Below are 27,699 nucleotides of genomic sequence, written 5' to 3' on the forward strand. Positions count from 1 at the left end.
AGACTTCTAGGTGACGCTTGTCTGTGGAAATTTCCTGAGAAATGAAAAGGAGAATTCCATTCAGTCCTCTAGGGTCTCCCACATAAGGTGTCTGAAGCTTTTAGTTTTGTATAGTTTTAGTCCAGATATGTTTGTGGCAGAAATTCTAGCCACAAATGCACTGTTATTTCCACCTCCACATGAGTTTTTCAGGAGGACATTCCAAAGGTTAACAGGGAGCGGAGCTTGTGAGCTGGACAGTCTTACTGTCAGGGTTTCATAAGGATGTTTCTAGACAGGTCTGTTTCCCCCAAATGTTTGACAAATCATGACCTTCCAAGGAGAAGTTGTTTTATCAGCATTTTTTCAGCAGAGCTGCTCAACAGTTTCATAGCTCTGGCAGCAAGAAGTGCTGCTGTGTGATTTGCAGTGTATCCTGGGTCACATCAATCATCAACTGTTCATTGCAGGTGAACTGTTCAGTGGTCAGATCAAGGATCAAGCACTGTCCCCTTAAAACAGGAGTTTTGTTTATTAATCAGTGTACGGGCTACATCACAAGATTCACCTGCAAATCAGTGAAAGTTTATCTTCATGTAGATGAAATTATTAAAAGCCCACTTTGAGAGCTGAGTGTACAAAGGCTTTGCAAACTGCAGGTGATCTTTGGGCTGCACTTACAGAACACTTGCTTTAAACTATGTGATAAATAGTTACGAATTGCACTCATTTGAGTTCTGTATAATTTAGTATCTGTTTATAGACATGGTAGATTTGAAACAAGTACAATTTCCAATGAATAATTTAAGTAACTCCACTACACTTACACAGAAATGTAGCATAGAGTATTTTAGAGGAAGAAATTTTAGCTTGACAGCTGCAAGGTAATTCAGCCTGTGTGTATTAGCTTGTAAAACACAGTTCTGCTTCTAAAAATTATATGAAACTCTTCTTTCTAAGTAGGTATAGTTTTTAAAAAAAATTCTATTAATATTATTCATGAAGTTATATACATGGTCTCAGTGTTAACATTAATCACTCACAATCAGGGAGATAATTTTCTTGCACAGTGTACTTTGGGGGTGGGGGAATAATAACTACTTAGCACCTGAACATTGGGAATAAAATTCTCACTTCATTCTGTTACTGTCTTGCAGTGTTGCACTAAGTTATCCTCATTTTTTTCCTGTATTGAGCCCTAAGGCTGTGGGGTGTACCCAAGGCTGAGTGCAGGTGACTCGCTGCATGCCTCTCCTCATGGAGGCTGCCTGAACACGAGTGAGACCCTGGACACATGGGTGAGGAGGAAGTGGGGAAGCCTGTGGTCCTCTCTGGCAGTTCTCTTCTCCTGGAGCTACCAGGGGTGGGCTTGGAGAGCTCTGGCATTCTCACAGCTGTCACTTTTCAGGTAGTCTGGAATCTCATCATGTCCCTAAATCCATGTCACCTCAACAATTCATCTGATCTGACTGGCTGTGTGCCTGTATCTCTTGGTTAAGGTCCAAAATAATTGGTGTGTTTTAATTTATGTACAGACTGTAAAAGTGATGATCATTATTGTACCAGCCTCCAGCCTGCTCCCTTTTTTCTGACAGCATTTTCCAGAGCAACATGGATCAACTAATGAAAATGAGAGAAAATTATATTGTTTTAGATAATCTCTCTTCCAGCACAGACTCTCATATGCACTCTTTATTAGATATTAAAGAAACCCATAAACTGCAAAAGTGGAATTGAGAATAATCTTTTCTCTCTCATTCAGAAGATGATGAAGGAATTGCTGTATCTCCAGGATTAAATGGGAAGAGCACAAACCATCAAACATTAAGCAACACAGTATGACTATACAGTGTATGTTGAAGAGCACAACAAACTTGATATCAAAAACAAAACAGTGAGAAAGTGTTGCATTTCATCAGAAATTTCTCTTTTCCTTTTGGGGAAGGAAAATTACTTGAATTCTCAAGACTTAACTACTTTCTCAGAAAACCCCTACATTAATTTCTTTATGAAAACTGCTCTGTACCAGGTGTTTTTCCTGCATGCTCCCAAAGAAATGTGTAGCACGGGAAGATCCCCAGAATTTATTCAATCATTCTCTCAACCATGGCTTGCACTGGAAATTTTAAATTTTTTTTCAGCCTGACACTCTTCGTTTCCCAGACACAATTAATTGCCAGGAAAGGAGCTGTTCAGAGGAAATACATACCTATTGGGAATTTTATTTCATCTGATGTAGATTATGAAGCTTTTGGGAGAATCTGCCACAGTCAACAAATACAGCTGGGGAAAGAACACTCACACTTAGCATGACATTTTGCTGGGCTGCTCAATATTTAGTTGTTCATTGGAGTTATAATACTATAATGAACTTTAAAAATACATTCTTTTTCTAAAAAGAACGTTTCTGCTTACAGTGGATTTCAGGTTCAAAAATGAAAAATTCAGGGTATCTGTAACTTTGAACTGATAGGCAAGACTTGCCTGAATTTTGGAAATAAAAATGTACCATTTATTGGAGAATGATTTTATCAAATAAGTGTAATACACTATTAGATAAAGTTTTCTTATCACTTAGTCATTAATATTGCATTTTACATTGCGTAAGTGTAATTGTATAATGTGTAAACTGGATAACAGGCAAATGTAATAATCAGGTAAAGTTAAAGCAGTCCCTTTCAAGTGACACTACTGAAATCTCTCAGTTGAGAGGAAAAATAAGTGGTAAACCCCTCTGTATTGTTTTTACTAACATATTTTTTATTCTCTTTTTTATTTGAATGGCAAAAGTATTGGATTGTTTAACAGAACATCAAAAAGGTGTTTAATACTCTATAGTAATTAGATGTGTGGGAGTGAAAGAAGCATTTATGTAGTGAAGACGTTTCTGAGTTTCAGGTTTTTTTTCAGAAAATAGAGTGGCTCACCTGGACAGGTGTCTTGCAGTGGCTTTTAGTTTGCTCACTACTTGAAATTGAATCCAGTCAGTCCCTTCTCTTTCTTCTTCACATTCGGTTAGGTTTTTAAGTCTTCTCTCCTGCTCTCCCACCCCGTTCTGTAGAGGTTAATGGAAATGTTTCAGTGGAAACGGTTGTACTCATAAATGGAAGAAAAGATTACTAGATTTCTTCATTCCCTCTCTTCTATTTTACTTCTGGGATTTAATTCCATGCTATCTGAGGTGACAGTAACTATGTTATTCTACTGTCTAGTTCTTTACTTGAAAAAACTCTCCCCTTTAATCCGTTCACATAGTTGCCTTTGGTACTAAGATGTTTTATCTCCTGCTGATTCCAGAGACATGTTTACCCTCTGTCACTCCCATTCCTACCTTATGTTTTTTTTCCTAGACTACCTTTGTATTCCTGTTGATACTCAAGTCTTACTTTTTACACTTCAAAAATGTATCTTCGTGAGACTTCGTTTGCATTGCCACACCTTATTGGAGGGAGAAGGTATTCCTAAATGCATATGAGTTTAAGGTAAGTTCAGTTTTTATGGAGGATAGTGTCCAAAGAACATACTATTCTGAATGGTGTGTTGTGCAGAGAAAGAAGGAAAGGAGAAAAGCACCATCCATACCCTGTTCTGTGAATTTGAGACTTTCTTTTGTCTCCTTTTAGACCTTGCTCCCCTATATTTACCTCAGTGGTCAGCTGATTAAAAGGGAGAAGTTTTATGGTGGTAAGACCAATATCCTCTATCCCTACCCTTTTCCTTCAACTCTCTGAGTGTTGGCTGAGCGTTACCCTTTACCATGACCATCTTTTGACAGGAGGAGGAACCTCCCTGTACTGCCCCATGATGTATTATATTCAGTCCAGGGCAGACTCATGTTTCTGGTGTGTATGTATACGCCTGTGTGTGGGAGAGCTTGACCCTCTCTGCTACTCCTTATTTGTAATGTATCAGAGACTTGGAAGGACTGATATGGTACCCTGAAAGCTCTAATGACTCTTCACACCCACTTGTGCATGATGATTTTGATGTAAGAGTTAATTATAATAATGAAAAACATCATTAAATGGAGAAGGTATGAACAGCAGGTCAGTGTTCTAGACATCTAGCTCTTACTCAGTTTGCTTTTGTGGTGCTAGCCTTGTGATTCCTCTTTGTCTGATTTGCTGCTTTCCAAGTAAAGAAAATGGGGGGGTTGTCGTTTTGGGGTTTGATTTCTTGTTTGTTTGTTTGTATTTATTTATATTCTTCCTTTAGGTATAAAATATAACATCTGTTCTCAGTGAGGTTTTCTGAATATTTCCTGTGTGCGCATTGGTCTGTGGTGGTAGAGAGAGTCACTGAAAATATAAATAAGACTTGTGCTCAAGGCTGAGAAGCTAGTAATTCAACAAAAAAATGGAAAACAAAGCCTATGAAGCCAGAATCCTTGCAGCTGCTGGCAATTAGGATTGTCAGTGGCGTTTGCTCCAGGAGTACTCTCCTAATAGTGTCCTCTCCTAATGTACCTATGGTAGCGTGCAGCAGGCAGCTGCATTCTCACAAGGCAGGGATGTAAACACAAAAGGACAGAGCTTGGTGATTTGTACTGAGCAGAAGGAGGCCAAACAGGTGTATTACTTAAATAGTTCCCTCAAGATGTCAGCTGCTGGAGAGTCATCTTCGTGTCTGTAAGATCCAGCAAGTTTCTTTTTCAGTTGAAGAGCAGCTGATGCAAACTTCCTACAGATTCTTGGAAAGCTGTTCTACTTTCCCAGAAGTTGGATAGTTCCAGGGTAGAATTCATTGAACTTCAGTTGATCATTTTACTAATCAGAGTTGTTTTCTGCTTCCTGTTTGGCAAACCATATCTAATCCATGCTATTTTTAAAAATTCTGTACTTATTGGAGAATTCTCTTGGTGCTTGTGTTACTGAATTTTATAATGAAATACAAACATATGTGTGTAAGTTACATTCTGTAACTTAAGACATGTGTATTTATGGCAAGGCTATTGTGCTTGTTTGGTAAAGCCTTTTATCAAATGCCTAGCAGTTTTCTAAATGTTAATTTAAATGGAGTCCCTGTGGTAACAGAATAATGCTGTGTTCTTCAAAGGGAATTTTCCTTGGTAAGGCTGGTAGCTTCTGGAGCCTTTCTTACACTCCATTACACTTGTGCTGATGCTGCATCAGTTAAAGATTGGTGCAAAGAAATCTTGAAGAGACACTGTATGGCTGGATTCCAGATATTCTAATCTTGGTAACAGACTACTGTTTTATTTAATTCAATTTTTATTGTATTTTTACTCTGCAGTTTCTTAAAATTTTCTGTGTGTATTCCTCTTTGATAATCTTGATATCTTTTCAGCTTACTGTAAACCAAGAAATCAAATCTTACAAAGACAATATAAGAAGCAAAGTAAGCAAATCTTGGGACAAATGATGACAGAAACACAAAATTAGGTGAATTTATTTCTTTTATATTTTGCCAAGTGGTTGTAAATGGGGAATAGTACTGATTTTATTTTTATAGACCTAATTCTTCTGAGAAGATTAACAATACTTTTGACATTTTGACTAATTGCAATTACAGTCTGGCCTTTCTATCCAGATAATGGTGAGAATCTTGGAAGAGGATACACAGTTGGAGTGCGCACAATGACAGCTTTTGTTTTGTAAGGACTTTATGGTGCTGGAAAAGGGGATTTACTTGCATGGAGTTCAGGCTTTGCCATGCTGCTCCTGATGCAGAGAAAATTACAGGCATGAGGCACTCGTGAATAGCTACTCTCCATAGCTAACTGTCAGAGCAAGATATTTAGTTTCCCTTCTGTTCTGCTACAGTATGTTCCATCGCTCCCTTTAAAGTGTAAAGCTTCGTATATGATGAGAGGGTTTTCTGTGATATGTAGAATACACAAGTGAAAAAACAAAAGCAAAGTATGAGGAAGATGTGAGCCTGTTACAGAGTTAAGGCTGTGATCTTGCTGTGGGTATAGCTGGTGATTAATGTAGTCGTGGTTCCATTCAGGAGTGTATTTTATTATTTAAGTCAATATTAACTAGCTGATCTGATATGAATTTTTAGTTTACATGTGGTTCATACAGTGAATTTTGCATGGGTCCTGTAGGAAATAGGTGGTCACATATGTAATTAGTCTTGTAATGTGTTTGTCTGAATGAGCAAACTTAAGACAACACTGGCAATACTTATGCAACACAGATTTTATATTTCCCAACTCTAGATTGCTTTTTGAGGTTGATGTGAAGAATGGTGCATTGAGGGTGTGTGTATACACATTATGGCTGAAAGAAATCTTTCTAAGTTTTTGTATAATCAAGTTTTGATTGGTTGGGTTGATTTTTTGTTGTTTTTTTTTTTTCTTTTAGCCATGTTAGAGTTCTTGTAATGTTGTGGTTACTTCTTCCTTTAGGAGATTGCTATCATTTCCTAAGGCTTCTACTTGAGATCTGTTTTCCATCAGAGCATCCAGTTTAGCTTGAAGCACTGGTTCTTACACAGTTCATTTTTCCCTGGGCATTTCAGCTTATCTCAGAGATAAGGGTTGGAAGTGCAGGAACAAAGTAATGAAGCATGCAAGGTCAGCTACCACAGTAACAAGAGTTAGAATTGACCTTACACCAGCAGCGCATCTTTTCATCCAGATTTTTTAGTTTCTCCACATTTGATTGTTTTACTCAGAAGAGAAACTAACTAGCTGCTTTTTGAGTTTTTTAGCCTCCCTTTACACTTCCGTGTAAGATAGAACACACATCTGTTTCTTACTAGTCATTTGACATGTACTTTTAACAGAGAAAATGTGCTCTTTTTTTTTTGAGCATTTTCTCGGCTGTTATTCATACCATGACACTTCTCTTAAATACTTTTCCAAGATGTGAAATCTAGGGGTTTATCAAAAAGGAAAACTCAACCACTTTATTTATCTGAATCTTGTCAGCTGTTGAACAAGAATGATGAGTTTGTATTAACATTAATATGTTTTCAGTTAATAGTTTAAGTATGGATATGAGGTGATTCATTAGATCTAAAATCAAAACAGGTGCTTTTGTTAAGTAAATAAAAAATAGTGGAAGAACTACTTACCATCTCTTCTGAACACCAAACTATGGTGTTGGACTGGGGATATCATATATTAAATGGCCTAATTACCCTTAAAGTTTTGCAGAATTAATTTAGGCTTTGTTGGATGACAGCATTTTTCAGAGAGAGTGTGTGTTTGAAGCAGCAGATGCTGATATCACTCCCAGGTGTTAGTGGAAATGCCAGAGGTGCACCTTGCTTGCCTGTAGGTACCAATGTTGTAAAGTTGAATGCTGATTCAGAGTCAGGGTTGTTTTGTGATCTCTATAGCTGCTTTTATATGATGCTTTACTCTCTTTTCAAGGTGCAAGGAATGGTAAATGCGAGAGAGTTTGATTTTTTTAAAGTAAGATCCTTCTTCTTTTGAAATAATAGTCACAAAATCTTGTTTGTTCAAACTCAATTAAAAAAAATCCTCCTTGTCATCCCTCCCCACCACCCTCCTCCCCACAAAATTCTTTCTCCTGCTTATCCTGAACTACATCCTCTTTGCCCTGTTTTGAGCCAAACTCAGGAATGCTTCTCTCTATCTGTTACACACAGAGTCTGCTAGTAATTTCTATTTTGTTTAGTTAATGCTTGCTCAGGTCTTGCCATATGGTCAGTAGCCTTTCTAGTTCTTGGTTATCTCTGCATAAAAGGCGCTTAATTTGCTTTATTTAGATTTTTTTAATGTGCTCTTTGGCACTTTATTAAGCAGTTTATTATGTTGATGATATACTTTAACACATGGCATGTTTTGCATGCATGTAAACTTTAATCAGGTGCATCCCAGGATGCTTAGGGTCAGCCACAAATGTTTTCTATGTGAGTTTGCCTTGTAGCATTAGGAATATACAGTACTGTGATATTGCTTTGTGTCTTTGTAGTGATCATGCTTAGGGTCCATTTCCCTTTTTGTAGAAACCATTTGGACAGTCATCCATTCCTGCCAGGTCCTGGTATCATCTGAGCTGTTGCTGGCTCTGCCTGCCTGTGCCAATAGGTCTTAAGTTGGGTAGGAGGGTTTACCTTTGTAATCTTGGCAAAGCAGTAGTTTGAGCATATAAATGGAACTTCTGGGTGACTTCAAGGTTTATTTTTTGGGCTAGCTGGGTAAATTTTGTACCTGCAAGTGTTCATTCACTTGAGGTGTATAAGCCCGTGTGAATCATAGTGAGTTGTCAGAAGCCTTATCCATACTTGTGGTGGAACATCAGGATGGAGCATCTGCAAGATACATAGTTGCTGCTTAAATTGGAGAAACAAATACAATTTTAGGGGTTTCTGAGAAATAACAGGGATGGTGAAATCAGTGATAAAACTTGAATTACTGCAATTGAGCATTCACAGCATGTTAATACTAAGACATAAACTTGCCAGAAGATATAGGAGAAAGCATTCATTTAAAACGAGTAGAAACAAACAGTTTTTGCTCAGTCGCTGAACATAGGGTTTGGGTTTTTTTAACATTAGTACATGAAGTTGTCACCTCTCTTTTTTTTTCAGTCTGTTGTTTATTTTACATTGTTTGGAAAGTCTCTTGATTAACATGCTGGGTTTATCCCCAAACACTCAAAGAAATATTAAACATATGCAGCAAGTTATTGCAGTTTAAAAGTGGGGATAAGGGGTGCCTTTTCTTTTTTTCCAACAAAGGGAAAGAAAAAAAATGGAAAAAAGGATCTAAACTTATAAGTCTACGTGAGTTTATCCCACTCAGGGAGTATTTCATGGCACAAGAGATTCCGAGTTTCAGGGCAAACGTTATTTCAAAGGTGAGCTATGGGTCACCTGACCTGCAAAGCTGATGGGAAGAGGCACCAGCCTTTCATTGAGGTTTAGCTGTAAACAACTGGGAGCAACAATTTCCTGAACTGTTGCCACTCAATAAGCAGCTCTATCTATGCTCTGAAACAGCTCCTGCAAGACCTCTGTAACTGTTTTTTAGTATTTTCATGTCCAATAAATATTTATACATATCTGCTCTGTGGGTTATGTTATTGATGATAATATGACTTGTTATTGCTAAGAAGGATTTATACTTCTAAACAAATAGAACTGAATAATCTCTTCCATTTTACCTAATCTATAACCTTACAAAGCAGATTTCTCCTTTCCTCCTTAATATCTCCTCCAGGAATTAAGTGGGGTTTTTTCCAGTTTAGAAGACTTAAAAATAACCCAATTTTAATTTTTGTTGTCATTGTTTAAATGTATTAACAAAATGTGTCTGCTACTCTGAGAAGGCTCACAGGTGATGATTTTCACACATTGTGCATGGTTCTGGGCAACTGGTCTTGGGTGGCCTGCTGGAGCAGGGGGGCTGGTCCAGATGACCTCCAGAGATTCCTGCCAACCTCATCTGTTCTGCAATTCCTGTTATTTGGAAAATAGCATTAAAATTTAGTAGTGAATTTTAATTTCGTTACTTGTCACAGGAAAAAAATGCGCTTATGGCAACCTGTTCACTTAGACTTTTCATTGCTTTTCTTTCTGGTAAAGCAGTGAATAGAGTGTGATATCAAGGCCTGTCAAAGCATGGCACTGACCTAAATAGAGCTGACAAAGAATAGATTTCTAGATTTCTATATAATAGTAACAGTCAGATATTCTGATTAGTGTAAAAACACTTGATGTATTTTGTCAAAAGGTTTATTAAAAATTGTAACTATGTCCCTTTTGAGAATATGGTGGGGATGGTCATGAATGTATTTTTTTTTAATAATTCTACGTTAATGCTAAAAAAATTACAGAGCTGGGTTGTTAATACTGTGTTGGTTTTGGTTTTTTTTAACAGTCCGCATACTGGGGGGCAGAGTTACCAGCCTGATGTACCCCAAATTCCCACAGCTTGCATCTCTGTGGAAGATGCTGAAATGATGTCACGAATGTCTCTCCGCGGCACTAAGATTGTTGTGCACCTGAAGATGTGTGCTAAGACCTATCCAGACTCTCCATCCTTTAACACTGTGGCAGAGATAGTTGGAAGCAAGTACCCAGAGCAGGTGGGTGAAAATATACAAAAAACTCCTCATTTTTTCTTTAAAAATATGGAAGAAACAAACCAAAAGAACAGCCCTTTCTAAGAAATCCCTAAAACAAGTAACTTTTATTCACACACTCTTCTCTATTTTAGACATTTCAGCTTTTCAATCTTTTTCAGGTACAGGTTTCATGACTATGTTTAGCAGGTGTTGTATGTGTGTTTGGAATAAACCATCTGCACCACCAATTCTGTTTGAACATTACTTAATCCTACATTGTTGACTACCATCTGTAAGACTTTTCTTCTTGCTTTCTCTTTTCTTCAAACTTCTTAGCTAAAAGTCATACCAACTAAACTCATGGTGCTGAAGGATTTGTGCCTGGTACAAGATCTTCTGTGTCAGCTTACAGCATGGAATTACTTTTCTGGCAGTATGTTTTATTGTGAAAATATTGATGCAACCTCAATTACAGCAGCACTAGAAATTGCTGCTAGAGTACCTACTGAGCCACAAGGCTTTTTAAACATTGTACTTTTATGGCTTCAGTGGAGAAGAAGAATGACTATCTCTGACCTTAAAACCAGGCATAGCTCTTAAAAGATTTTATCTTTTCTGAGATGACAGTTCTGTAGCTCTAGCTTGTGGTGTCTAGAGATCCTCAGTGTTAGCATGAATGTACAGTTTCAGCAGCTGGATCACTGGGCAGGGAAAAAATAACTACCCTGACGGTTGACTGGTTTACATAACATCACCTATGAGTCTAGCTTCATGAAACATGTATTTACCAAGTTAAATGCTCCAACTTCCTTGTTAGGGTGCATTTAATTTAATTTTATGTCATCTGCATTTTTAACCATGTTTCCAACCAGTTAATAGGCTATCTTTCCTGAATTATGTTTGGTGTATTTCAGAATTTGACATTTCAATTCAGGTTATGAAGTGTTCAAATGTAGACTTCAAAGATACGCCTGTACTTGATTTCTCTTTGCTCTCCTGCTCTGTTTCTTTAAGTAATGAAGTGGTTTGGGATCTCTTCACTACTTCCACTGACAAGCTCAGGTTTTTTAAACACTGGGTAAAGGCTTATTTACAAGCCTCCTGCTGATGTTAATGGGAGTGGTAGTGGACACACTTTGAAAATGTAACCAAGAAACAGAAAATAAAACAAATGTTTAGGTTTTTTAGTACTCAGTTCCTTTTGGAGCCTTAATGGGTGCTTCACCATGCTCATTCCACTGCGTTACTCTGGTAAAAATGGGAACCATCTCGCTATTTAGGCAATAAAATACATTGCAGATCCAAACTCTTACAATACTCTCTATGTCAAAGTGTTTCAAAATGCAGTATAAATCCAGAGGAACAGAAAGGTGCCATTTCCACGGGCCAAAATTTCAATTTAAGTTTTGAATCAAAACAAACCCAAATCTGGATCTCTGAACTCTGGGTGGGAAATCAGCAAGGGGTGGTATTGCTGTTACAAAGGTCTAAAGCAAAACAGTTTAAAATTAGGTTGAAACCTGTGAAACATAACTGGTCACAGGTATTGCAGCAAATTATAACTTAAACCCCTGAAACTTAGTTGAAAATGAGGGTCACTGTAGGACACTGAAGGAAGTGTATGAAGTCTGGTGAAAAGTGAGATGTAACTGCACATTTAGGTATACACGTGTTCATCTATATATTGACCAGAATTTAATATACTGCTTGATTTATAAATAATTCAGTAATTCCTTCCATGAGATTTTAACATTTTTATTAAAAATAATCACCGTGAACTGAAATAATATTTGTCTGACAAGTTTATGTTACAGGCAATATTAAAATACTTTAAAGGAGAAAATAAATTTCTTTTCTTACCTGTTTAGGGTTTGGGGGGGGGGGGGAGAGGGGCATTTTTTGTTTTGCTTTGTGGGTTTTTTTTTATTATTTTACCACTTTTGCAGCATATGTAGTTCAGTTCCTCCTTTTTCAGTCATTTTTCCAAGTGTTTTATGTGGATTCTTGCATAAAGCAATTGAGGTTTGGGGGGGTAAAACTAGAAAAATGTTAAGGAAAACAAAAAAAGTAGTTGATATATTTTTTATACATTTTCCTAAAGTTCTGCTGTATTTTAGACTTAGCATTCTAAAAGTCATTGCTGCTGCAAGAAATGTTGATATCATCAAAACAGGTACTCAGAATTGTTCAAGCTGCAAACCTTATTTTAGGCACCTGTGCTTAACTTCAACACATTTGCTTTTCCAAGTAACCTAAAGCAGTAAAAGAAATGTGATTACTGCTTTGTGAGGCATCAAGCTCTCAGGGATGCATTCATCTTCAGAGGCGATGATGTGACATGAGTGCAGATGTCCTGTGTCTTTTTGAGGCATCTCTTCACCCAATGTGCAAGTACTTTTGAAAGATTAACCCACTGATACTTCAGGTTTCCTTTCTAATTTATCCTTTCTCTTTGACCGGCCAGTAGGCAGTAAGCAAACGTTACAGCTGGAAAAAAAGTATAGTGAAACTTACTGCAAGCTGCAACTTTGCGGTATCAAGTTTTCAGGTGGTGTAGAAAGCATCTGAACAGAAAAAGGAAATGGATTTTGTCATGCTGTCAGTAAAGTTCAGTGTCTCACCAATATCTCTGTTCTGTTTATAATTGTATTATTCCTTCTAAGTTAGGAAAGGACTGTTCTCTCCAGATAAGACTCTTCCTATGTCAGGGCAGGCATGAATCGTGCGTGTTTGGAGCAGGGACATCCAGCAGCCTCATGAGAGTTGAGGTCCTTGTTTAGTACCTGCTGAGGCCTCATTAACCTGGAGGTGCCCAAAGGAGGTGAGCCTGTGCCTGTAAGATAATGAATTAAAGATCAGCCTTTTCTTCTTGCAAACAGATGGGAAACAGTGGGACCAAACATGCTATGACTTGATGGTCCGGCAACCTTTCTGAGCTTGGGAGCCCATTCTCACAGTGCTTAGGACAGAAGTGAGAGTAGAGAACCTGTGGGTTATAGGACTTAACATATTTCAGCCTGTATGACTGCTGACAATTGAGCCAAAAAGTTTGTGAAATTACAAAGGTATGGTAGCAGAACCTGCTGAGGTCCAGGCTATTGCAGGTTAGAGACATTGGCAGTTCATTCCTGACTTTTATCTTGGAGGGGTATTTGAGCACTCTGTTGCACCTAGGCCCATGCTGTCAGCATCCTTTTGTGCTGTATTGTGTGTTGGTGAGATGTTTTATTTAAACTGTGTAAGCTGACACTGGAGACTGACTGACTGAGAAATTCACAAGTTAACTAATGTGGTTTTCATTTGAAATTCAGGCAGAGCTGGCAGTAAAACATGTTTGTCTTCTCATTTTAATACAGATGTAACATGATTGGTTTTAAAGTGCAGCAGCAACCGTTCTCATCTCTGGGGAAATGCTATAAATAGCAGCTGTTTGTTGTTAATCTGGCTTCAATGTACCTAATGTGCCAAACATGGAACCACAAAATATGTGATTAACTCGAAAGGTGTCAAAGTGGATAAAGATACAACTCTTCTACAATCTTGACTTTCAGTGTCCCTTCGTACTGTGTGTTTCTTGGTGTGCAGTGCTGTTTTACTTATCCTACAGTTACTAAGTGATGGAAAATCTGTTTCCTAAGTGCCCTACAAAATACATAAATTTAATGGCTGCTCATTATTCTGTGATCCAGGATAAATACTTTAGAGCAGAAACATAGGAGCTTATTAAGTGGCCTTTTCAGAATCCTGGAGAGCTGTTCCAGGAATTCACTCTACAAAGCTTTTTTGCCTCCTGTTTTTATGGAATGCCATATCTACAGTATGTACCATTTGAAAAGTATCTGTATTTTGAACACCACAGACATGAAAGACCATTGAAGAATGTACTGTAGCTTGGAGCCAAGTTTAAACAGGGCTTTGAAAGTCCTAGGGATGACCTGAGAAACAGAGATGCTAAGGTAATAACATAGATTGTGAGGTTCTTTACCAGTCTGTGATTGATGTAACAGAACCTGTTCTGCAAAGGAAATAGATGCTTATTTACTTTTTCATTCTTCCTCCTTTCCCAGTTTCAAAGATCAGCCCTGTCTCAGATTTTGTGATACTGGGCACAAATCCAGGGAACAAGAGAACATAAAAATTGTCCAGGCTTCTGAGCCTGTTAGGCATTCATGCACATAACAGAAGAAATAATTTGTAGACCAAAAATACACCCCAACCCCAAGAAAAAAAAATCCAACACAAACCAACCAGACTTTTCTGAAGATGTGTAAAACTCAGTGCAGTGTTGTTTTATGGCCTGGCATCAGTTCTACATATGTTAACAAAATGTCTATCCATTAGCTCTTTGATGTGGCTTCCAGATATCCCTGTGCTCTAAGTAAATCATGCATACAATAGAGCTTTGAGGAGAAATGTTCTAAGAGCTTGATGCCATCATGTTATGGCTCCATTATCACATTTTCTCCATGTGGATTGTTTTGCTATTCATTCCAAAATGTTGAAAGGGTTTCTAAGTACAATTCTGTGAGCCTCTCTCCTGTGACTGTAAGCTGATGCCTGTTGCTGCTAGAATTTAAGTGAACTTGAAAGAATTAGAAGATTATTATGGAGATTAGGTTTTGAAAGTTTTGAGAGTGCCAGCCCATGACTTCATGACAGTGAACTTCACATGACAGTGAAGAGAAGTAGAAAAAGAAATGGTAAAAAAGAAACAAGAGAAAGGGTAAAGAAAGAACACTGGCATTGTTAAGAAATATTGTATTTTGTTTGAAGTATTTTTGTTGATATTTGCTGAAATAAGTAGTACCCTCTGGGTGTGTTTGTTTTATTAATAACTCTTTTACTATTATTTGGGGGGCTGTCTTTTATCCTGTGCCTTGTGGGAACATTGTTGTCATTTGTTCTTAAACAGAGGTCTTGTCATGATGAAAACAGTCCAATTAATATGAAACTGATATGGAGGCAACTTGTTCTTTGTAATGTGATCATTTAAAAAATTTATTTATTTAATTATTTTAACTACCAGAAGGCCTATCAGATTTTAAGACTAAAGTCCACTCTGGATTTTGTGGTGTATAGCTTGGCAAATATTCTAAAACTTGAATTGCCTATTTAAAACCCAAGAGCTGACTGAAAGCATTTAGGATTTAGTTCTTCTAGGGAGAACTTGGCAGTAGTTTGCCTTCTGATTAAATGACCATTGCACCCTAATGTAATTGTGTTTTTTAGAAACGTCATGATCTGGGTATGCAATAGCTACAACTTAAATTTCATTTGTACACGTGGGGTTGATGTTGTTTATGGGCAACAGTTGAAAAACACTGTACTACTTAGAGGGGGGTGTCTGAAATATTGGTGGAACAAGTGAATGTTTATATGCAGAAGAAAGATGCAAAACAGCTTAGGTATTTTAAAAAATTATTTTCCTGATATAATATTTCTTGAAGAAATCAGGTGTGGTTCACCAGTGTAGTGTGACCTTTATGAAGTTCGGGCATTTTCCAAATGACCAGACCATGTCTCTAAGTGCGCAGGTGAGAGTGGGGCAGATGGTCAGGGTGGTAGCAGTCTCTGCTGATCTTGAAGACATCTGAAGCTGCTCTGTGTCCCAGCTTGGTGATACCAGAGGAGGACCAAGGAATGTGATCCACTAGGTGCAGGCAAACCAGCAACTCTTTGAAAGGGTTCTCCTCTTGCCAGCTGAGGTGCAGTTGCTGTCACTGCATATAAACCATTGCAATATGAAGGAAAAATGTATTAGCTTTAGCGACCCTCAATGCCTGCTCCACAGGGTGCAGCACCTTCCTAGAGTGTGCAGTCTCAGCTCACTGGCATGCACCTGGCAGTGTCCTTGCTTACTGCACCAGGGCGACAGTGGCAAGGGATGAGGACGTCTAGGTGGCCTTCCTCACTAGAGTCAAGTGGAGCTTGGAAGAATGGAATGAGGCTGTCACCCTGCTATATATATTCCTTTTTTATTCTCCTGATGTAAGTCTAGGCCGTGAGCTTCCTGCTTTCCACCTGAGCTTTGCCATAGATATCACCATGTATATGACAGTTGGCTGCACACCCCAGCCCCTTTCTTTGTTTGAATCTAGGCTGGTTTCTGCCCAAACCTACTTGCTGGACCTTTGCTCTGTGCACTGCTGTTCAGAGTGCTTGGTTGTGTTTTAAATCCTTTACATCCTAAACTGCAACCAGCTAAATTCTGAGACTAGAAATTAAAAAGTAACATTTAGAGTGCTTGTTCTGTTGGCCAGCAAATTCATCAGAACATGCAGTTTTGTAGTCCTTTTGATGGTGTGAGTACAAACAGACACGCTATAATATTTTTTCTTTCCATCCATTCCTTTGTCTCTACTCCCACACAGCAGTTTAAAGATTTACTGTGGGATTTTATTTCAGTAATAATTTACAAATACACATAGGATTTACAAATGGTTGTGAAAGCTTTTTTCCTCCACATTGAAAAAGTTATCTTCTAAAATTATACTGCATCTTTCTTGCATTCTGATACGCAAGAATATCTAAAGGGTAGTCCTGGGTTCAGCAGATGTAAAACTTGCCTGAGGCATGAAGTAAGAAACACCGGAATACTGAGGAGGAAGGAGAAAAGAAACAATATTTTTCTTTTAATTATGAATAAGTAGGTGCCAGAAAGACTAGGGCCAAGTGTCAAGAATTAGTCTCAAAACAACTATTCTCTACAAGGGTTGTCAAATACCTGTACTTGCATGTTTGTATTTGTTAGCTGCAGACTATATGCTTAACGTTGTACAACAGGACAACTACCAAGACCTTGTCTTTTCATGAATGCCATGCTAAAAAATACGTATTTTCCATGCAAGTCTAATGGAAAACTGCTTATCTAAGAGTATGTGGGTTGACTGTAGAGGGCTGTTCAACACAGATTCAGAGATTCCCACACGTAGGACCAAAGTGGAAGATCTGACTGTGAGATTTTTACCTAGAGGACAGAGCTGACATTGTTGATGGAGTGAAAGGGAACTGCTAAAAGAAATGAAATGTAAAATGGTCAGGTTGGGACTGAAGTGAAAGGTGGAAAGAACTTGGTCTGCTAATCACACTGAGATACTGACAGCAGAGTTGTTAATAAGAACTGTGTGATTGCAGCAACTGAGATGGTTACTCAAGGATGTAGTAGAGTATGTAGCAGAAGTCATAGTTTTGGTGGGCAGAGAGACCTGATGAAACATGGGACCAGCCCCTGAATTGTGGGTAGACTTGTAGGGTTTTATGCATCACAGTGCTACTTTGTGAGATCTGGGAGTGGGGATAGATGGAGTAAACAATAAGCTGACACAGTTGGTGTGCTCTTTACTAGAATTGTTCTCAAGGCCTTGGTCTACTAACAAAGTACGTGCTTAAAAATGTTAATATCATTTGTTCTTTTTCTTTTTAAAATACCACTGTTATGTAGTTTATACTTCAGTCTAGAAGAAGCTGCCCAAGCTTCTGAGACCTTAAAGATCTTGAACTTTGCCACTCTAGCTTTATTGTAAATGTAATTTAAATGATGCAAAAGTATTTACTATGGTTTGGCAAAGCAAAATACCCTGTAAAACACATAATACCAGTAAAATCTGTCCAAAATGCTTGTTAATAAAATGTTGAAGATCTTGTGAGTCTGGCAGGCAAAGATCTTAATTAAATCAAAGAATGAGTTTTGTTCATAGAGTTTCTCAATTATTGTCACTACTTATACCAACAATATGTCATGATGTAATATGTAAGTTATCTAGAATTTCATTGTGCACAAATATAATTCTAATTCATTGTAACAGGTAAATGGAATTTTGGACTAAATCCTGTTTGACTCTTTTCAATAGTGTTTGTTACAAATATAAAATTATTTATTTGTTTAGAACTGAGATCCCATTTTTTCTTTACTGAAGTCACAAAGGAGAAAAAGGACATTACAGGGTCAGAAAACATATTTTGTACTACAGGTTCTACAGATTTGCTTCTTTATACATGCTGAAAAGCATGTTCCTCACAGTCTGCATTTGCTTTTCACATTAGTTTTTATTCTGTCATTTATCCCATAGACTAGTTTACAGATTTGAACAAAAATATATTAAAATGTGTGCTCTTCTGGTAGTTACATAATTCCTTGACATCTGATTTCTTTCCCAGTGTTTGAATTTACAACCATCATTGTGAAATATTAGTCTCAAAAACAGTTTATAATGTCCTGGTATAAATTATTCAGAAAAAACCCTGTGTTCCAATTAATTTAATCAGACATTATCATGTAGAGGGTGAATGGAATAATAACACGATGTAAGATGAAACAGTCTGAAAACTATACTGCATTAGAAATTGCACCACATTAGTGGGTTTTTTTCCCTGGAGTCCAGATAAGGAAATAGAAGTAGAATTTTCTGTGCATTTAAAATATTTTCATGTAGAGAATGATATTAATGCTTTCTCACTACTTCTTTAATTCTGGGCTTTATTTTTTAAATCGTGTACCTGGATTTACTGTTGTGCTTAGTTTTTACTTTCAATGATGTCAGCTGGACAAAGATTTTTCTCATCTTCTTCGTGTGCCAAGTTTAATCTGCTGCTTGTGTGAGAAGGTACTTCATGAAATAATAATCTTTCACTGTAAAGGAATTTGTTACTGTAAGATGTGTGCAAGTATATACATAAGATAATTTTAGGACACTGCCTTCTGTGGCATGCTGCTCAGCAGAGTAGAGCATATTCTGCCATTCCAAATGAGAAATCTCTGTCATCCAGCTTCTTGCCAAGAGAAAATTACTCAGGTCTCAAATGTGATGTCCTCCATCCTCTTCTTTCACTTTTCAAATAATCAGGAAAAGGACCTGGGGTCACATTATTCTTTGTGAAGGAAAGGAAAAACCATATCTTTAACTGTTGACAAGTATGTCTTATGAGCAGATAACACAGCTCATGGTCTGTTCTGCTTGTATGACTTTGTTTCTTGGCATTGTAAACCTGAAGTCTTGGATTTATATTCTCCACTTCTGCCTGAAGCCCACTGACCTCAGTTTATGTGTTAAAGTGCTCCAGGGATCTGTTTACTTAGCTGGAATTAATGTTCAGATGATACTTTATTTGACCATCTCTTAACACGTTCTGCAAGTTGTTCTGCAGGTCCTTCTGGAAGTCTGCAGCTGTGCATATGAATAGGCTATAGTTAATAACCCTATTTACAGCAAGCCCAAGTCTGATGTTCTTTTCTTGTTCATTAGAGTTTCCAGCCTTCAAATAAGTTCGACAAAATAATTGGATTGCACCCTTATCCACTAAATACAGTACATTTACTTTTTCACTGATTAATTTAGCAGTTTAATTTAAAATTGCCTAGACAAATTTAAATCCTTAGTTTCAGGAAAGAGATACAACTAAGTATAAAGAAATATAAATAAGCTATCTGATAGATTGGTTAAATTTCAACAAAATTGGTAAGGATAATATTCTAGATTATAGGAAAATACATAAACTTCATATTCTTTTGTCTGTGGACTGTTATGCACACAATGTCCTGCTAGGGATCAACATAACAGCCCTTGTTGCTCCTTCAAACTACCCATCAAGCCTTTCAGAATGCTTGAGAATACTTTCAGAATGGTCCAAGTCAGCAATGGTTAGGACTCAAATTACTTCAATTTTCTTTAATCTCTAACAGGGTTTTCAGTGAATTAAGAACAACTTGGGCTAAGATCACAGTCACACTTAATTGTGACTTTCTGAATCTGGTGGTGACTGGATCATGGTGGGGGAATGTGATTACAGGTGTTGCCAGGATCAGACACATAAAAGTACTAAGTACTCTGAAGAAGAAAACAGCAACTCAGAATAGTGCTGGCAAATTCATAGGAATCACTCATACTCATCAGGCTGAAACGGGATCTGCTTTTCTTTAGGAAGCAGAAATGTAACGTACGATGTGCCCCTGGCAAGGTGCCTCATACAAGATCATTGCCCCTATTTACTGAAAGAAGTTCTAAAGTACTTACAACTTAGCAGGCATGGTACAAAATGTACAATGAGATTATATCCAGCTTTTCCTTGGAAGAGCTGCCCTGCCCTGTAAGAAAGCATGTTTTAGACACCTTCACAACTTGGGGAATTGAAGAGTCTCACTTGAAAACCATGTTTGTACAGAGACAAGTGGAGGCATCTAGACAGTCTTTCATAAGTGCCTAAGTTCCTGAGAGAGCATCTGGTTGGGCATGTTGTAATTGCTGCTGGTTGTTTCAAAAGCCTTTGCATGAAAGAGATGGCTTTGTTTTCTAATTATCTATGTAGCCCATTTAAAAATCTTTTAGTGACCTTTCAGCATAGGATTCTGCAACATCACAAAGCACAGGTCTTAGCTATTTAAGATCCAGACAATACATAGTTGGGAAAATACAGATATTGCATGTCTGTCAAATTAAATAATTTGCTGTTAAATTCAGTGCTGGTAAAGGGTAAAGGAATCCCAGTTTGTGTTGAAAGCACAGAGACCTTTCATCTTTGGTTTCTAATAAGAAAAGGCTGTGTATGTTTAAAGGTAAAACAAAACAAAACAAAAAATCCAACCAAACCTTCCCCTGCTTAACTGAGGATCACTTAAGGCATTTAATTAATATGATCTCTGAAAGCCGCTAAAATGTTGAAGAACAAGCAGCTAGCTTGCAGTAATTTTAGCTGTTAAAATCTAGTGGCATTGAAACTGTATAAGTTGCTATAAATACAGTTTTAGTGGTTTGAACAGATCTTCTTTGTGTATAATTGCATTTTCATTTAAATGTATATCTTTTAGGAATAGATAAGGATTTCTTCTCTCAGCGTGGTACAAAAAGATACTAGCATATTTTCAATAACTTCATTTTGCTTCTTTGAGCACTTTATAATCTATTGTTGAATCTTAAAAGCAGAGAACTGCTATTTTTTTTTTCTTTTCCCTTATCTGAAACCACGTATTTGATTGTAATGTGAATCATAATTGCTAATACCAATTTAAAACTGGGCTGCTGAAACAAGCAGAACCAGAGATCAAAGGACTATCTGCATTGTGTTCAATAAATACAGCATGTTGCTTTATGGATGCAACACTGACTTGGGATATGACCGTAGTGACTCAGATAATGTTGTGTCTTTTCTATCATGTAACTTAAACCGTCCATCTCTTGTGGTATAGAATAAAAGACATCTTTGTTTCCTTTTTCATTAATGAACTAACTGCAGATATAGACTCTGTAAAATGATAATTCACAGAAGTTATTTATCTGAAACAATTAGCATAATGTTGTGCAATTGCTCCAAAACTGACCTACTGAATTAGTAATTAAGAAATCTCCATTTATCCGAGGTTCTCTACACAGTCCAGTGAAGAACTGCCATTTTTTCAGAGCTCTCTTCATTTTCTCTCTAGTGTCTAAGGTTTAATTAAACCTTTGCCTCTAGAAGAAAATAAAATTATTTCTGATACAGGTTTAACAAACATGCATCTTTAATGATTTTGTTCTGCAGTTGAAATTGGAATTGATTGAATGTGTGTATCCATACATAAGATCAATATTTTTAAAAGTGCTAAATATAAAATGTTTATCACAATTTTCTTTGAACCTTGGAAAAGGGATCTTTTCACTCTTTGTTTTAATGCTTTTTGAAAAAAATAAAAAGGAAAAATGGTAACATAAATAGCAAAATTGACTCAAACTGTGAGCAAAGGAAAGAAATAATTTTACATCACTTTTTTCATATGCGTAATAAATTACACAGAATATTTAACTGTGATTAATAAAACCACTCTGTAGGTAATTTAACTATCACAAATTTACAAATCCAAAGCAAATGTGAATTCAAGATATCATGATATAATCTCCTGCTTCAGTCTTGGACCTGGAGTTACAACCTTTACCACTGAAACACTACCCACACAGCAGATACTGCGCTGCATTGCATTGGTGGGGTGCCAAATTTCTACCTCTCTTCCTCTCACATCCTATCTTCATAAACCAGCAGTGTTCCACAAGATGTAATCCATGCCATCTGGCTTACTGCAGTCTCTTTTTGAAGTGGTGTGGATTGTCTGTCCTCCTTCTCCCATTTGTTTGAAATTAAATGCAGGAAGAATTGTTTAGCTGTGTGCTACAGCCAGATTCTCACACTGTGGCCTCAGAGTACCAAATGATGGAAACCTTTTTGGTGGTTGACATAATGAGTCAGCTGGTGGGCAGGCTGCAGTTTTGAGAAGAGGAAGGAAGTGCTGTACAGGTCACAAGACTGTGACCCTTGTGGCTCTTTGGCTTAGCCATGAACGGGGTCATTTTGTGGGCCAGGAGCACATTTTTGAATGAAGAGCTTTATTGAAATACTGATTGTGTTTCTGGGTGTCATCTTCATTTATTTTTGTGATGCTTTAGCTGCGTGCCTGCTCTGCTGTTCTGCTGCTGAGTGCCTACACATGTGGTGAACGTGTCTTCCCAAACTCCCCCAGCTGGTTTGGGCTGGGGCGTGCTGACTCTGCAAGGCCAGGTCCGGGGGAAGGGCAGTTCGAGGTTGGGAGCTTTCACTGTGTGTTTCCAAAGAGATTGTTCGTCTTCAGTTGACCACTTGATGTAATCCATGCAGTGCTAGCATTATGAGTGAGGTACATTTATTTTGACTACAAATTTTAAGTAGCTGCTCTCTGAGTTCAAAGTGACCTACAAAAGGTTGCTTCTCCTACCCACTTCCAATTTATGCATTAAAGTAACTCCAAAGAAACTGAATGTATCAACTGCTATTCTTTTTGGACGTCTCATTCACAAGCAAAACCATGGAGGGACTACTGAAAGGCTGCTATAAGCTTGTCTGACAGAATTTAGCCTAGAATTGGTCAGTGTCCAGGTCAGATGATAAGATGCCTGTGTATCAAAGTTAATGGTTAAAAAAGAGATAACATTCATGGCTTCCTGAGTTCTCCATCAAAATGTTTCTAGTCCTTCCTCAAGCAGTCCCCATGAGTGGCAGTGAAACGCCTGCTGTTAAGTTCTTTCTTCCTACTTTTCAGCAACCTCAGGGGTGAACTGTTAAGACAACTTAGACTCAGGCGCCAATAAAATGTCAATGAGACAGGTCTACATATTCTTTCTTCCTCACCATATATGTCAACAGCAATAGGACCAAGATTGTATTGGTCTGGTGCTTAGATGAGATCAGTTCACAAATGAAGAACAGATAGATGAAGGTGAACTTGACAGAGGACAGTTCTAGTGGGACAAAAGGACATGCTGAGAAACCCACAAACCTGGTACTTCTGTCTTCTACTGAAGATATGTATCCTGCACTGGTAAATTTTATTTAGTTGTATTTAAGGTATTGAGCCTTCTTTACTGCTTTTGTATTTTATGGGCCTATGCTATCTAAAAACACAGAATGAAAACTTTTCAGTCAGTAGGTGTTCTTTTCTTGTACGATGGACCACCTTCTGACAAAGCTGTTGTAGGAGATGTTACTTCTAAAAGTTGGTCCAAGCCTGTAGAAATAAATTGCTCAGCAAATAAACCATTCACTGACCTTTTGTTCCAGAGAAAGACAACCTTCTTTGACCTTACTTTCTCTGCCATAGAGATACAGCACCATGTCCATCTGTAAACACTGTTTCTCCAGAAAAAAAATAAACAAAACTTTTTAGAAGACATTCCAATACATGGTGTTGTCCGCTTGAAATAGATTTTAGGGCAATCAGTACATGACTGTACTGGGAAGTAGTCTGGCATTTGCACTTCCTCATGTAGAGAAGTGTATGTCCATGGTGGTAAACAGCCCAGAGCAGCCCTCCCTGCAAGGGTTCGCACACAGGACCTGTCAAGAAAGAGAAACCCAAGTCACCAGTCCAAGATTGCAAGTTCTGCTCTTGGATGAAGTAATTCCTTTGCCTGGGGATTCTCTTGGATTTCATAGTCCTTGCAGATGCCCAAATATTCATGATGCTAGTAAACATTGGCTTAAGCTTAGTTTGCTGGAAGATATAGTAAGCCACATCCATGACTCATGCTGATCTGTATATTTTTTTTCTTTCTCTCTTTCTTTTGGTGGAAATTAAGCAGCTTTTTAAAGATTCAGCAAATACCAAATAGCAGCAGCCTGTGTGCTAAGCTCCCATCTCAGTACTGAGTTCCAGTCAGTACTGCTGACTGCAGTAGTTTTCTGCTGAACACAGATTCAAGATCTGATGTTACTACCTTAACTTTAATGCTCTACATGACTCCACTGTCCATTTTTAAATTTACTTGTTCAAAATCTCTACAGTTAGATTGTCTGCCGCTGGACATGTAGGAGACAACTGCCAGAAGAAATGAATATAGAAGATGAAGTGGATTCTCCCAAGGAAAAAAAATCAGACTTCATATCCATTTATTAGAATTTTAACTTTCTCTTCTGCTGGCATCATCCTTGTCCCAACAAATCAGTCATATGAGTGAATGAGGTTATTTCTTTACTTAGTCTCAGGAAAAGGAAAAGGAGGACTCATAGATTTCTATTTTTACATTCATGGGAATGTGTTGGTACAATCATGAGAGGGATCTTAGATTCCAAGGAAAATGTCTTCTAAATTTATTTGTGTTGAAGAAAAAAGGAGCATATGCTGAATCCTCCTTTTTGTTGCTGAAAATTGTCATACAGCTTGACTTGCATACTTTGAGAAATATCTTTGGCTGGAAATACGTGTTCTGCACTGCAGTATTAATATTTTTGTTCACTAAAGCCTGCTTATTCCAAGAAGGCTTGGAAAACTTCGGGAGAAATTTATGCTGTGTAAGATGCTTTGTTTCTGGGTGTGACAGTGCACAAATAATATATATCTGACATACTTGGGTATGGAGTTACATTGTTCTTGGCAATCTAATCAGGAAGATATTTAGTGAATGTTGTCAGAGCTGGGAATGGACCAGAGCATATACTTATAAAACAATAACGTAAGAGCAACTCACTTTTCCTTGAAATTATAATCCATCTGAGTTTCTCAGTAGAATTATTTTTTTAAAACTATATGTAATATCTGAAATTATATCTAGGAACTCCATTTTTATTAAGGCTTATACAGCTATTTATTCAAGAAGCTGTGTGAAGGATAAAGTGCAATGACTAAATCCAGAATGTTCATTTGCTCTTTCTTAAGGCATATTTTTTTTCCATTTGCTGTCTCAGTGGTAACACATGCAGTGCACTTTTCAGCATCATTCTTCATTAATTGAACATATTCTCAATAAATAAGTGTATAGACATCTTTTGAAACCTGTGACACTGTTTTCAGCTTTTTGCTGTGTCTTACAAGAACGAAAATCTGGTAACTGAAAGTAGATTTGGTACATTTGATTTATTGTCTTGTTTGAAAGTGTATGTGAAAGAGCTTCCCACTGATGCTCAGAAAGCATAACTCTTCTAAAGATAAAAGAAATTGTTATAATCCTCTCACTGGCTAATTTCTACATGCTGTAAATGGATTGCTGTGTATCCAAGGAAAATTGCTCAAGGGTAAAAGAGTTTGTGACTTTTATTTAGTGCATTTTGTGCAGCAGTTCCTAGGCTAGATGGAATGATTAATAAATTACTGAATTAGTAACTTGGAGTGAATCACTTTAGCTATACCTGAATTAGTAAAAAATCATGCAACAACAAAAAAAGGTTTTAAAGAGAAATTAAATATTTTGAACAGTGCTTTCTGACTTGACTAGCTAATGTACCCTTTTTTAATGGTATAAATCACTTTACTGTGGTTTAGAAGGGGGACACTTGGGATATCATATAGAATTCAAGCATTGTGGAGCACTAGATTTATTAAGATACCACAAGTGATTGCGCTGGAGAAATGCATCCCCTTCTTTCTTTTTCAATGATGTTTTAGTATTGGAATGGTTGTAGTATGCTCCTGCCTACCCTGTTGTGCTGTGACAGCAAGTCTGTAGGATCAGCTCAGTGAAGAGGAGCCCACACACTGTGAAGCTGAGCACTGGGGAGAATGAAGCCAAGTGGAGATGCTCAAGACCCAGTTGCACCACTGTAGTTATAGCCAGTCTGCCCCAGTTTTATTTCCTACAAGTTCATGGTATTGACAGTATTTCTACGAAGTTGGGAGAACTGAGGTAGATGCTGAAGAAGCAACATGGCAGTCTTGCACCTGGAACATCATGCCGGTTTTAAAGCCTATTTTGATCCTTATGTATTTTTCCTTCCTGAATCAAAGTGTAAAGTTTCTCTGACAAGGGTATAGGTCAAGTGTTTCAAGATTCTTACCAGCTGTGCCTACCTAGAATAGCACTTCTGCCATATTTTCCAGGCAGAACACGAGGCACTCTGGGCTTTATTTTCCTAACTTGGTTTGTGTCCTTTGCACTCATCAGGTTTCCTCTAGGCTTTTAGCCATCTCATCTAAGCTCTTTTGTATGTACAGAATCCTTAACATTTATACAGGCTTGTTGTTTAAGGAGGTTTTGGAGCATGTTTTTGTCAGTAGAAAGCAGACTTTATCATGAACTGTGCTTTTGGTGATACTTGGAGCGAGCAAACAGAGTTCATAGTTCACACAGTTTACTTCTGTGTTCAGCAGTTCCGGCACAGAAACCAAACAGCCGTATCTGTTTAGACTGCCTCCATTCTGCTGAGCCTTTGTAGCCCTGCCAAACTTCTCCACATCACTGAGCCTCCCCGTGAAAACCAGAGACCACTTCACTTTGTTAACAGGGCTGAAAGCCACTCACAGTGTGGGATCTGGGGAGCGAAATTCTTTCAAGAATGCGTTACACTCAACCAGTGAGTCGTCAGAGGAGTAAATCAAAGGGATTATTTGTTTTGACTGGTGCCTGATTTGTTTTTGCCAATATTATGCTCAGTCAGAAAATTTTTAAAAGCCCCTTAATTAAGTGTGATATTTTTATAAGCAAAAAACAGGCAGAAGAATCTGGTTCAGCTTTCACTGTGCCCTCCATGCAGAAACTTTATCATCTGAAACATAGTGGCTTATTTCTGTTAAGTCTTATAATGAACAATAATCATGCTTTAAAAATTGGGTGAGAAGATTACAGTTTGTATAATAAAGGGCTTAAGCAGGGGGCAAAAGATCATACTTATATCTAAAAAACTGATCATGGGAACTGCTCTGCTTCTATAAATTGTTTATAAAGAAATAAAAACAAAGTGACAGAAATGTAGATGCCATGATATAAAGTGGGCAACTCAGAATGATTTTAGGGAAGAAAAAAACCCTTCTCTTGTTTTTCAGTTTTCTCAGCATTTGAAAGGAACTGTGATGGAATATAACTTTACTTTAGAATTATTAGCAAATATCCTTACAAATAACCACTGAGGAAACTTCACCTCATCCCAAAGCTTCTTTTAGCGGGTTGTGCTTGTAAAGCTACTTAAGGAGACTTAAGGAAAGAGAATAGGAATGAACTGTATTTCAACACTGTTAAAGTTATTACAAATTGGGCTGATAGAGTAGATGTTATTAGCTCAGAATTCTCACTGTTGAGCTGCAAGTCATTAATTCTTTGATTATGAACTTCAGAAACATTCAATTGAACTAGTTAAATAGGCTATGTAATGACAAGTGAAATTTACGAGGAACTGCCACTGTATAATCTTTGCTAAAGAGATTTCAGGAGATAAAGCAGGTAGATGTCTTTATAATTTTATCATTAATATCAGATTAGTTGTACATATGATGACCTGGAAACATACCTAA

General features: G+C 37.5%; 1 protein-coding gene across 1 annotated transcript in view; it reads left to right on the top strand.

Moving 5' to 3' along the window:
* The window catches only part of CPQ (carboxypeptidase Q), a 147,796-nt gene that overhangs the window by 41,261 nt on the left and 78,836 nt on the right, over window positions 1-27,699 (top strand). Inside the window, exon 4 of the mRNA XM_082297244.1 lies at window positions 9,800-10,007. Within this exon, the coding sequence (XP_082153370.1) occupies window positions 9,800-10,007 (208 nt within the window). The remainder of the gene's footprint in view (window positions 1-9,799; window positions 10,008-27,699) is intronic.

Source organism: Coloeus monedula, assembly GCF_965178545.1.
Source record: "Coloeus monedula genome assembly, chromosome: 1".
NCBI classification, from domain to species: Eukaryota; Metazoa; Chordata; class Aves; order Passeriformes; family Corvidae; genus Coloeus; species Coloeus monedula.